General features: G+C 33.9%; 3 protein-coding genes and 1 non-coding gene across 4 annotated transcripts; 1 reads left to right on the forward strand and 3 right to left on the reverse strand.

Moving 5' to 3' along the window:
• Nucleotides 1–356: 356 nt before the first annotated feature.
• On the reverse strand, nucleotides 357–3,124 carry LOC112753907 (pentatricopeptide repeat-containing protein At4g32430, mitochondrial-like). The gene has a single exon (XM_025801645.3). It carries the CDS (start codon nucleotides 3,022–3,024, stop codon nucleotides 697–699), a length of 2,328 nt encoding a protein of 775 aa, XP_025657430.1. The 5' UTR covers nucleotides 3,025–3,124; the 3' UTR covers nucleotides 357–696.
• A 55-nt stretch (nucleotides 3,125–3,179) lies between these two features.
• Nucleotides 3,180–3,253, reverse strand: TRNAV-AAC (transfer RNA valine (anticodon AAC)). Its single transcript has one exon. It is a non-coding gene; the product is annotated as a tRNA-Val (tRNA).
• Nucleotides 3,254–4,482: 1,229 nt separating this feature from the next.
• Nucleotides 4,483–6,624, reverse strand: LOC112754007 (NADH dehydrogenase [ubiquinone] 1 alpha subcomplex subunit 8-B). Its single transcript, XM_025801652.3, has 3 exons — nucleotides 6,448–6,624; nucleotides 6,136–6,332; nucleotides 4,483–4,836 (listed from the first exon to the last, which is right to left on the reverse strand). The coding sequence occupies exons 2-3, from the start codon at nucleotides 6,321–6,323 to the stop codon at nucleotides 4,704–4,706; spliced, it is 321 nt and encodes a 106-aa protein (XP_025657437.1). The 5' UTR covers nucleotides 6,324–6,332; nucleotides 6,448–6,624; the 3' UTR covers nucleotides 4,483–4,703.
• Nucleotides 6,625–11,666: 5,042 nt separating this feature from the next.
• On the forward strand, nucleotides 11,667–12,136 carry LOC140177416 (uncharacterized). Its single transcript, XM_072210514.1, has 2 exons — nucleotides 11,667–11,905; nucleotides 11,995–12,136. Exons 1-2 carry the CDS (start codon nucleotides 11,667–11,669, stop codon nucleotides 12,134–12,136), a joined length of 381 nt encoding a protein of 126 aa, XP_072066615.1.
• Nucleotides 12,137–12,598: the final 462 nt, after the last annotated feature.

The following is a 12,598-nucleotide window of genomic DNA, read 5'->3' on the forward strand; positions in this document are numbered from 1 at the left end:
CCAAGTAAGCAAAATTACTAACATGACATCGTTAGAAAGGAAAATATGGCTTAAACACAATATAGAAAAACTTAGATATCAAACTTTTATATATAAGAATTGATAGATAGATAGATAGATGCTATATCAAAGTCTGTTTTGTATAGTTGTTGCAATGTTTTTGTTGATTCTTGATGTTCAAATAATAAGACACTACGCATCTATAAGGAACCAAAACACATGCATCTAGCAAAGATATCAAACTATAAGCTATGCTCTAACTTAAAAGTTAAAACATTCTTATCGCTGAAGATGATTGTTTTGTGCTGCTTGGAAACTTCTGCTGAAAAAATTAGAAGACTAGCAAAAGACACGGATTCATACAAATACATGATTAATGAATATTTGAGACACTACACATTTCATTCCAAAGAGCATTTTCAGAAACAAGCATTGCACTCCATGAATATGATTATATGCACTTGCATATCTCAGAAACATGTTTAGTGATGTGCACTGACTACACTATCAAAGTGATTCTATGAATCAGAAGTCAAGTACTCAAAGTCACTAGTCAGTATGTATAGAATTGCCTGTCTAATCCCTATTTATGTTAAGGTAAAAGGGAAAATACAAGATTCGATTTCTTTAGAGTGAACATTAGGTTAAATATCAATTGCAAAATACATCACAAATTCCAGTTTATTTTGGAATTTGCTATTCCTGATGCCAGTCTCCTTCCCTTGCTTTGCTCCCTTTCAAAACTTTCATTTGCAATCCAATAAACTCTGCCATGTTACAAATATCCTCAGATTCCGGGTGCGACTTATCCCCGGAAGAGAAACCATGCAAATACAAGGAATTAATACCACCAACGTCCACCCAACTAAACCCAACTTCCTTCTTCACTCCCCTCTCTCTCATAAGTTTCCTCACTTCAGCTACTTTCTCCCATTTCCCTTTCTCAGCGTATAAATTCGCCATTAATACATACGAACCTGAACTCGCAGGATCCATTTCAACCAACCTATCAATAACCCTCTCAGCCATCTCTATATTCCCATGTATTCTACAAGAACCAAGCAAGCTTTGCAACACTGACAATCTAGGTCCTCCTGGAATCTGGTGCATCAACACTTCTGCCTCATTTAGCAGTCCTGCGCGACCTAACATGTCCACCATGATAGAATAATGTTCTGGAGTTGGTTCAATTGAATGTTCTTTCACCATGGAGTCAAAGACTCTATGGCCTACATCAACCATGCCTTTTCTACAACATGCAGCTAAAACGGAAAGGAAAGTGATGGAGTCAGGAGTGGTTCCTTCACTCTCCATCTCCTTAAACAAACTCATCACTGACTCATAGTCCCCATGTCGAGCATAGGCTGATACTATTGCAGTCCAAGCAAACTCACTTTTTCTAGGTGTCTCGTCAAATACTCTTTGAGACTCGGCTATGCTCCCACGCTTGCCATACATGTCAAGCAGAGAACCTGAAACAATCGGATCAGTGTCTAACCCACATTTGATCAATTCCGAATGGCATCGTTGCCCATGTTTCAAAGATATATCCTCAGCAGCAGCAATAGCATTTAAGACACTGCCAAAAGTGTATTGGTTTGGTTTTACCTCATTCACTGCAGCCAAAAATGTAAGGAAAGCATCTTTGAATAAGCTATTCTGAGCATACCCTGAAATTAATGAATTCCATGCTATTATCTCTCTATGGTTAACCTCCTCAAAAATTTTCTTCGATTCTTGAACAGATTCAAACTTGGCATACATGGTAATAAGGCTATTGGAGACATTTGGTTCCGACAAGAAGCTGCTTTTGATGCATAATCCATGAATCATTTCACCTTCCACCACCAGATTATTGAGTGTAATAGAATGCAATAGTCCTATAAATGTAATATCATTTGGATATACACCATCTTTTCTCATCTCATTGAAAAGAGACACTGCATCTTCTTCTTCAATTGAAATCATTGTCGTCCAAGAGACTACATTGCGATTATTCATCAGCTGAAAAACCAGTTTTGCATCTCTGCCGACCTCACACTTCAAATAAGTCGAGATCAACACATTGCAAACCGAAACATGTGTTCCATACCCCACTTTAAGTGTCAAACCATGTATCTGCCTCCCTAGCTCTAAGTTTTTCATATAACCACAAGCTGAAACTGCACCCGTAAACGAGACATGGTCAAGGGACATCCCTTGCCTAACCATGCTAACAAACAGTGAAACTGCTTCCAGCCCAAAACATTCCCCCTCTTGAGCATAACCCGAAAGCATTGCACTCCATGAAACCAAATCCTTCCGGGGCATCTCATCAAACACCCTCCTAGCCTCAGCTAAACTCCCTGACCTTGAATACATGGTTATCAGAGCATTCCCTACGAAAACTTCACAATTCAATCCAAATTTTGCAACAAGAGAATGCAATTGGCTCCCAAAACAAAACCCATGATTACCCCAACAAAAGGCAAGAGCAGTGGTGTATGTCACAGGATCAAACACGATCCCATTTGAATGCATAGAACAAGCAAAACTCAAAGCATCTATGTTCTCCTCAAACCCTGAAAGAACAGTGTTCCAAGAAACAATGTCAGGGCAACTCAAATTCTCAAACACACGCAAGGCCTTCCGAAAATTCCCTGACTTGCAGTACATCTTCATCAGCGAATTTGACACGGTGACCAACGAAATGAACCCGCTGGACACTGCAAAACCATGGAGTTGGCACCCAAGTTTCAGCTCTCCTTGACAAGCCTTGAGAGCCAAGGCAACACCAACCTCATCAACACAGTCGAGCGAACACAGCTGGAACTGGGTCTTGAATACAAACAGGGCACGAAAGGGAAGGTTGTTGTGCAAAAGGGTAAGCATGGAACGCTTAACCCATGCAACTTTTGAGTGAGGAATATGATCGAACACCTGGTGTTCATGTTTGAGTGAGTGTAAAAACTTCGACCCATGTTTGACTAATGATTGTAATGGCAACCGTTGCAGGATCTTGAAGGAAACCTGGGAGTGTAACATGAGAGTACTAATTGGTATGCATAAACTAAAACCAAGTTCATTATATGTCTTCCAACCTGAAACTCGAGCCAAAACAACTGACAATCTATAATGACTAAGAACTGAGATTAAAAGTAACAGAGTTATTGTGGAAAGAAGAAAATACTAAAACAAAATGGCGTCGCCCGGACTCGAACCGGAGACCTTCAGTGTGTTAGACTGACGTGATAACCAACTACACCACGACACCTTTGCTGTAAATGTCTCTAATTTTTATTAAATTATTAATATAGGATTGATCAATTGCGATTGACTAGATTTGATAAATCTCATATTATATTTTTCAATCATGCTTTATGCAGTGAAAATCTACTACTATATAAAATATATGTTGAAATACAAAATATACATTAAAAATATGTAAAATAATAGATGTATATACACATAAATATATGATGATTATTTTTTGTATATATCTTTTTATGATGATCAAATTTTTAGATCTTAATTAAAGAGAAAGCAATTAAAGTATATAAAAAATGAACATTCAGATTGCCATTGAACAATTATATTAAATTTAGGGTAAAGTATATTTTTTGTCTTTGAAATTTGACAAAAGTTCTAAAAATACTCCTAAATTTTATTTTGTTTCAATTTTGTCCTAGAAGTTTTCGATTTGCATCAAATATACTCCTGACGGCTAATTTTTCAAAAAAAATTAAGACCAATTTAACAACAATTTCATAAGAACAACGCTCAACACAAGCAAATCAAGCATAATTTTCATGCATTATTGTTAGATTAGTCTTATTTTTTTTTTGAAAATTTAACCGTCGATGGTATATTTGATGCAAATTGAAAACTTTAGGACAAAATTGAAATAAAATAAAACTTAGGAATTTTTTAAAATTTTTACCAAACTTTAAAGACAAAAAATATACTTTACCCTTAAATTTATTTACGCAAATTGTAGAGTACACAAGTACTTCTTTTGTGATTTTAATTGGTATTGATCTAAATTGTTTACTATCATGTAGGGATCAACAACTAAAATAATGTCCCACTAAGTCTAACTTCGGATTTCTATTAAGAAAAAGATAATAGTAATAACTCATTACTACTCTAGTCAGAAGCATTTCCAATCCAACATTCATTCATGCTTGATTCGGTGTTTGTGTATGGAAAGAGGCGGATTTTAATTATGTCGCTTCATGGAGAATAACCTGTTTAACTTGTGAGTTCAATGTATGTCTCCGGTTTCCACCTGAGTCTGCTTGCTAATTAATGCTTATGAGAAATCATTTGAAAATACGGTTAAAAAGATGATAATATTCAACATGTTTAATACCAAACAGTCCAAACTTATAAAACAATTAATTTTGTATAAGCTGCTTCTCAATTCATAATGAAATAACGAGATTGTATCCATAAAACACTAGAAAACGCTGCATTCACACGTAACATGGAGTTATAAGCATATGTTCCCACATCAAAAAATTCTCATTAGTTATTGTGATTGAAGATGATTGTTTTGTTCTGCTTGGAAATGTTTCTCTAGGAAAACATAGATGACCAACTTAGCCAAAGGTAAAAGATTCATACAAACACATGATCAATGAACATTTGTGACACAGGCCCATTTTGCTCACTCCAAATTGCCTGTGGAGTTATTTTTTCCAACAATGACAAAGTGTATAGTTTCATTCCAATGTACATTTTTTTTCGAAAGCTTGCTGCTCTTTGCGACACATGTCAAATTCGTTTGTGCGGTAGTACATGCAGCCAACATAGTCATCCATCTCCTTTGTGCACTTTTGGTGTAGATCCCTGAGACTGCAGAAAATTCATTGAATTAGTGCCACTTAGAAATCATTACAAAAAATATGCATTGCTTGTGAAGAGAGGGATTGCATTATGCAACCATAATTAGATCATAAAGGTCTCCTCTTTTCACCGAAAGCACTCCTTTCAAAGGCCAAGGAATCATCCAATGAAAACTTCAGTAAGGTATTTACTATTATTTATCACACAGTTCACATGTAAAATAAATTCAAAAGAAACAGGAGTATCGTAAGCTGTGACATCTGGAAATAAACAGAGTAATTCCAAGTGCCAGCAGGAGGTAGAGACTCATAATAGTAGTAAAACATATGGTACTTCCACACATGCTCACAATTTCAATTATAACATGTGACTAAAAGGACTAATTGTGAATAAATTTGCATGAAATACATATTTGGAGGTGAAACAAGGGTAAAAACTAGAGTAGACAAAGATGATGATGAACCCTCATGACAAATAGTATGAAAACAAGCACCTCAGTTAGAATTGAAATCTATATCTCTGTTGCCAACATATTGAAACTAAGATTTCAAACATCCTACGGTCTGGTCCATATCTAATTTACAATTTTATACTCAAAGCTAATCAATTAAAAGTTTTCATATGAACTATTCCAAAAATCCAACAATCTGATAGAATCGGTCGATCGGAAACATGCCAAAATCAGTCTATTTAAGATAAGGACATAAGCACTCCACAAAAAATGTCGACATTTTGAGGAAGTTCAGCAAGATATGTATCACTTTTTGGATTGAATAAGTTAATATAATCCATCCAACAGTCAACAAGAATGTCAGCATCTTTCTTAGCCAATAAGTTATGAGTGTAGAATTTTCAATAAAGATTGCATTCGATGAATGTCTTACAAGTTACTAGCTAATGTCCGACACGAGAGATCCATTAAGCTAATCGCCCCATCCATGGCTTGTAATCAACCCATAAGAAGCAGTTAAAAAACTATGCCAATACAAATTGGTGTGTAAGTATCTTTACTATTATAATTCCATCCTCTCAAACACCAGAAACACATTCTACACAACTAACTGCAGTCTCTTGAGACAAACATAAACAGCACAATAACTACAGTTTCCAACACCAGAAACTCTCTCATTGCTACTCTAGCCACCTAATGTTTCTTTTTTTTTTTTCCAGCTAAATGATACACATTGAATAAATGGTTCCATTTATCATTTCAAAACCATAAGATCATAAACATAAAATCCAACAAAAAGAAAATAGAAAAAAGCATAAATTTTTCCGCAAAATTAAAAAAAAAAAAGAAAAACTCACAGGCCAAGGACGCAGCGAGTGACGTCACGCCCTTTATCGAGACACTTTTCAGGGTTCTGATCCTTCTTCTTGCATTTGAGAAATTCCACGTTCTCTGCTTGGCATCTTACCCCAATGTGCTTCGATGCCGCCATCAAAACCGATGATGTCGGGATCGGGTTTCCAGCTGCATCTACCGCGCTCGCCATATCCGAATTCTGCTTGGTTCCCGAGAAAATGAAAGAAAACTACTAAGAAACGGAAAAATCGGAGGAAAAAATGGAACTTTTAATTGGAAAGATGAAATCAAATTGAGATTAGAGGAGCCTCTACCTTGAATTTGAGTAATTTGAAGTCGTATTTGTGAATTGAGGAAGGAGAGAACAGAATGAAGATTAGGGCAGTGCTCTTGTTGTAAGTGGGGAGCGGATCCTCTCCGGTGTAAAAAACTGGATGGTGTTAATGGTTGAATCTTGTCCGTCTAAATTTTTTTAAGAAAATCAACTGTCAAGATTAAAAGAGATTTATTTTTAATTCTCTCTCCTTTAGCTTCATGACTTCTCGTCTGATCTTTTCATAGAGTGTCTCCATGAAATCCAATGCTATAAATAATTATTCAGATTATAATGTTTTTTTTTATTTTAATTTGTTATCATTAATCTTTGAATAAACTTTATCAGAAACGATTTCATTAGTTTGGAAAAATACTTCACGTAATTTAATTTCAACTTATTTATTCTCTCTCCGTATATTTTTATTATCTAAAATAATATCCTGTAAATTCAATTGTAAAAAAAAAAAAAGATTGTTTCAGAAGATTGATAAAAAATTTGTTTTAGAAACTCAAACTTAAATTTTTTTCATGAACATTTCAACAAATATCAATCTCTGATAGAAACTTGTTTTCTTTATTTACAAAAAAATTGTTTTTGGTTGAATTATTTTATAATTAAAAAAATAGCAATTATTTTATTGTTGACCGTAGAAAAGAAAAGAAAGGGAAAAAAAAGTAAAAGAAGAAGTTGGATATAAAAAATAGATTTTTTTTTTGTTGAAAGACATAATTATTAAAAAAATAATGAGTTGCATCAACCAAAACACTAAATCAATATAAGAAATCCAAAAAGAGCTTTAGAATGGAGATGTAAATCTCTCTCTTTTTCCTTTTTTATTTTTAGTAATAGTGTAACTCTTTTTTAAAAGAATTTGGATGGACAAGATTCAACAATTGAGATTATCAAGTTTTTTTTTTCTACCAGAGAGAATTCACTCTCTTGTAAGAGGACTGGGGTAGAGTCACTCTGATTCAGGTAGAAATGCTAAAATGTGTCGTGGTTGTATAATATTAAATCCAAAAAGTATATTTTAAATTATTATGAAAGAAATAAATCATAAATTTATGAATTTAATTTTGATAAATTATTAGTATAAAATAATTTTACACTTGAATCTAATCACATGACGTTATATAACAAAAAATAATTATTATTTTTATTGACCTCGTGAATAGTAGATTGTCAGTGCATCAAAATTAAATTCAAAATTTATTTTTTATTATTATTAGAGTAAAGTATACTTTTTGCAATTTCTTTTAAAAATACCCCTAGCTTTTAGTTGCATCCAATTTTGTCTCTAACATTTTTTATTTTCATCAAAATTATCCCTAGATGTTAACTCTATGTAAAATGTCAGGGATGAAATTAAAAACTTCTAAGGATAGTTTTGACACATAAAAAAACATTAGAGACAAAATTGAATAAATCAAAAATGTTAGAAATAAAATTGAATAAAATATTAACTCTCATACCACCATCCTCCCTCTTTTCTTTTCTTCCGTTCTCCCTCTTCACCCTCTTTCTCACAACCCTTCTTCTTTCACCGTGAACCCACCACCGAGAAATTTTCCTCCACCGTCTCCCTCCCATTGCCACGCGGTCCAAACACACTCCCCACACCCCAATCTCTCTCACACTCATTCTCTAACAAATTGCTCGGAGCTCACTGCTCATTCCAAATACCACAACACCATCAAAGCTCACCTCAACAACTTGACCCACCTCCATTTATCGCCAACGCACGCTCGTCGTGCCTCTTGCTAGATCTTCCGCATCGTTATCCTTGGAAGAAGAACATTAAACCAAACAAAATCCAAAATTTGAAAACTCTAAACAATTAAATCAAACCATCAATATCAATCAACAAAAATTAAGGTAAGTAGTGGGCAAAGTACCACTGTGTTGAATGGTGAGGCGGTGAGGAGGAGGGTTGAGAGAGGGAGACAGTGGCGCTATTACTGACTGAAAGGGAGACAGCGACGCATCGAGCCCAGGGACGGACACAACGGCGTGACGAGTTTAAAGACGCAGATGGCGGCGTGAGGAATGAGCAACGATGAAGGAGAGTTGGACGGAGGTGCTGCAACGGGTTGGAGGGAGGGGCTGTGACGTATTGAGAAGGAAGACAGCAGCATTGTTGGGAGAGAGGGAGTTACGGGTTGAGAGAGCGAGTTACGAGTTGAGAGACAAAAAGATGAAGAGTTAAAAATGAAAGAGGTAGAGGTGTTATCCTGAAAGACGAAGAAGGAGAGATATGTGGTAAGGTCTGGGTGTCACATCATTTTTTTTATGACAGAACTAGATGGAAGGGTCAATTTGAGTCATGTCTTAAAGTTCAGGATATAAATTGGTTCAATTGAAAATCATTACATAACTAGTTTAGATTCTTGTACGATGTTCGTGTGATGCCAAAAAAAAAAATTCTATTAAATTTATATTTTCATTAGAGTTTTTCAAGATATATTACTACATCTAAAGATTGTACCACTTCAACTATAACCCCTAAAAGCTACATGACTGTTTGATAAAAGTATGTGCAAAATGAAGTGCACCGGTCTTTGCATGGTTTGGTGTTGAGAATTTCTTAGATAAGAAAATCAATGCTACTAGATTTTTCAAATATAATGCTTCTCATTTCAGTGCTCCTCTTTTATATATTGAGCATAGGTATTATGAAAAATCATTTCTATTTAGATCATATAAAAAAGCTTTATAATCAACATATGTTTCTATTCCTTTTCTTTCCAACGCTTTATGCAAAGGTGGATACTACAATGAAGATGGCATAATTGTCTTCATATGAGTATATTTCTTTTTGACCTTTGGATGATGGATTGTATGGTTAGATTTTGATATTTATAAAAGTGTTGTTTTTGTTTAAAGTGTGGCTAAATAAATAAACCACACTTTTAACCAAAGCATCTTCATGAGAAGATATTTTTGCCATCTTCATTGTAGTATCCACCTTATGCAAATGATTGAGAAAATCGCGTTGAGTATTTGAACTTCTAAAATTGATGAAGATATCATATTTGATGTGACGAGAATGGGAGGTATCAAAACCAATCGAAAGATGAGTGATTTGATGTGACTTGCCTATGTAATTACCAGAACAAACTGTTGAAATAACATGGACGTGATGTTCATTATAATCTAAAAAATTCACATGCATAACTAAATAATATATGTAATAAGTGTATAACTTGTTTAGATTCCCTTGCATTATTTTTATTATCGCAAGAATAGTTGAGTAATATATAATAATTGTATAACTAGTTTAGATTCTCGTACAATGTTCATACGATACGAAGAAAATTTTTGCAGACTAGATGCTATGATAAATAGATCTGATGATCTAGATGACTAGGCATGAGATTGACAAGCATGTATCGAGATGGTTAATCCAATTGGTAGTGATGCTAATGTATAACTAGTTTAGATTCTCGTGCAATCCTCGTGTCATGCACAAAAAATTTCTATTTAGTTTATATTTAGACCACTTCAACTGTAACCCTGAAAGCTACATCACTTTCCAATAAAGATATTAATAAATTTCAAAAACTAGAGTAGTCCAAAATCAGGTGCACCAATTTTTACATGGTTGGGTGCTGAGGATTCCTTAGAACAGAGAATCAATACTGATAGATTTCTCAAAGAAAATGCTCCTCATTTCAATGATCTTCTTCTATATATTGAGCATAGATAGATTTAGATCACATAAAGAAGCTTTGAGAAATGCAAGTTCCATGGAGTATTTGAATTCAGCGCAAGCAATAGCAAACTATGCTGCTATTCTACACATCATGAAAACTTTGAATGCCATAATTCTCCAATACTTGATTATGGAGGCTCTTATGGTAGAATGCTTGCAGCATGGTTACATTGAAAGTATCCTCATGTTGCCCATGCTGCTTTGGCTTTATTAGCTCCCATTCTTTATTTTGATGGTATTGTCCCACAACATGTTAGAGAAACAAGTGAGAGTTGCTATCATGCTATACAAAAATCTTGGTATAAAATTGAGGAAATACCCAAAAAGCCTCATGATGACCTCTCAATTTTTAGCAAGAGATTTGAGATTTGAAGAAAAATGAGAAAAGTTGAAGTTTCAAATGACTATTTTCATCATGTGAATTACACTGCTGCTCAGTACAATGCACATTAGTTTGGAAGATATGTGATCATTGATGGAGCAGCTAATAAAACAAATATCATTGGTAAAATATTCGAAGTTGTTGTAGCTTTTAATCACTATAAAAATTCTTCATGCTATGATATAAATAGATCTGATGATCCAGATGAACCGTCTCTAGATGAATATGCATGAGATTCACAAGCATGTAGCTAGATGGTTAATCCAGTTGGTGTTGATGACAATGCATAACTAGTTTAGATTCGCATAGGATATACGTGCGATCCTCATGTCATGCACAAAGAATTTCTATTCAATTTATATTTTTATTAGAAGTTCTTGAATTTATATCGTATTAATTCATTTAATCAGTATATTTTATATTATTCAATTCAATATATATTTTATTTTTATGGCGTACAAATCAAAATTTGTAGCATGCGAGTATCACAATTTGTCCATATCCTTTATCTTGACGAGCTCATCCAAATATCATTTTGTAGATGCATAATCTTCTAATAATATGAGCAGTAAAATGTGTGATTGCTCAATTACCCTAAAAAATGCTAATGACCATTCATTGCCTTCTCTAAATATGTAATCAACATATGTTTCAACTCTTTCTTTCCACTCCTTTATGCAAATGACTGAGAAACCACATTGGGTGTTTAAACTTCTTAAACTAATAAAGACATCATATTTGATCTGGGGAGCATGGGATGCAAAAATAAAAGAAACCGAAAGATGAGTGATTTGATGTGAATTATCTTCATAATGATCAAAACCAACTGTTGAACAACTTGGGCTTGTTGTTCGTCATAGTCTAGAACATTCACTTGCATAACTAAGTAATATATGTAATTACTGTATAACTCATTTAAATTTCCATGAATTGTTTTATTACCTCTAGAATAGTTGAGTAATAATATATGTAAACTACATAACTAGTTTAGATTCTCGTTCGAAGTTCGTGCAAAACCAAGAAAAACTTTTATTTAGAATTTTCTAAGAAATATTACTACACCCAAAGAATAGACCACTTTAACTATAACCCTAATAGCTACACCACTTTCCAATAAAGATACATGATAAATTTCAAGAAATGGAGTCGTGTAGAATTAGGTGCACCAATCTTTGTATGGCTTGGTGCTGAGAATTTCTTAGAACAAGAAATCAATAGTGCTGGATTTTTCAAAGATCATGCTCCTCATTTCAATGATCTTCTTCTATATGTTGAGCATAGGTATTATGAAAAATCATTTACATTTGGATCATATAAAGAATCTTTGAGAAATCCAAGTACCATGGAGTATTTGAACTCAGCGTAGGCATTAGCAGACTTAATTATGCTATTGTTTGTCTACACATCAAGAAAACTTTGAATGCTCATAATTCTCCTAAACTTGATTATAGAGGCTCTTATGGTGGAGTGATTGTAGCAAGATTTTGTCGAAAGTATCCTCATATTGCTCATGGTGCTTTAGCTTCATCAGCTCCAATTCTTTGTTTTGATGGAATAGTCCCACAACATGGATATTACTATGTTGTAACTTGAGATTTTAGAGAAACGAGTGAGAGCTATTACCATACTATCCAAAAATATTGGTAAGAAAAAAAAAAGAGAAAATTTGATGTTCTGAAGGACTATCAGTACAACATCATTAATTGAGAGGATATGTGGTGTCTTTGATGTAGTAACTAATAAAACAGATATTATTGGTCAGATATTTGAAGTTAATGTAGCTTATAGCCACTTTAAAAATTCTTTATGTTATGATATAAATAGATCTGATGATCCAGATGAACAACCTCTAGATTACTAGGCATGTGACTAATAAGCATGCAGCGAGATGGTTAATTCAATTGGTGTTGATGAGAATGTATAACTAGTCTAGATTCTTGTGCAATCCTTGTGTCTTGCACAAAAAATCTCTACTTAGTTTATATTGAAGTTCTTGAATTTATATAGTAGTAATTCATTTAATCAGTATATGTTATATTATTCAATTCAATATAT

Source organism: Arachis hypogaea, chromosome 2 (assembly GCF_003086295.3).
Source record: "Arachis hypogaea cultivar Tifrunner chromosome 2, arahy.Tifrunner.gnm2.J5K5, whole genome shotgun sequence".
In the NCBI taxonomy this organism is placed as follows: domain Eukaryota; kingdom Viridiplantae; phylum Streptophyta; class Magnoliopsida; order Fabales; family Fabaceae; genus Arachis; species Arachis hypogaea.

Excerpts from the sequence above, each read along its gene's own strand:
- LOC112753907 (XM_025801645.3), bottom strand. The coding sequence starts at position 3,024 with ATGTTACACTCCCAGGTTTCCTTCAAGATCCTGCAACGGTTGCCATTA.
- LOC112754007 (XM_025801652.3), bottom strand. The coding sequence starts at position 6,323 with ATGGCGAGCGCGGTAGATGCAGCTGGAAACCCGATCCCGACATCATCG. Across the intron at positions 4,837-6,135 it reads ACTCGCTGCGTCCTTGGCCT|TCTCAGGGATCTACACCAAA; the intron begins GTGAGTTTTTCT and ends AATTTTCTGCAG.
- LOC140177416 (XM_072210514.1), top strand. The coding sequence starts at position 11,667 with ATGATAAATTTCAAGAAATGGAGTCGTGTAGAATTAGGTGCACCAATC. Across the intron at positions 11,906-11,994 it reads ATGGAGTATTTGAACTCAGC|AGGCTCTTATGGTGGAGTGA; the intron begins GTAGGCATTAGC and ends ACTTGATTATAG.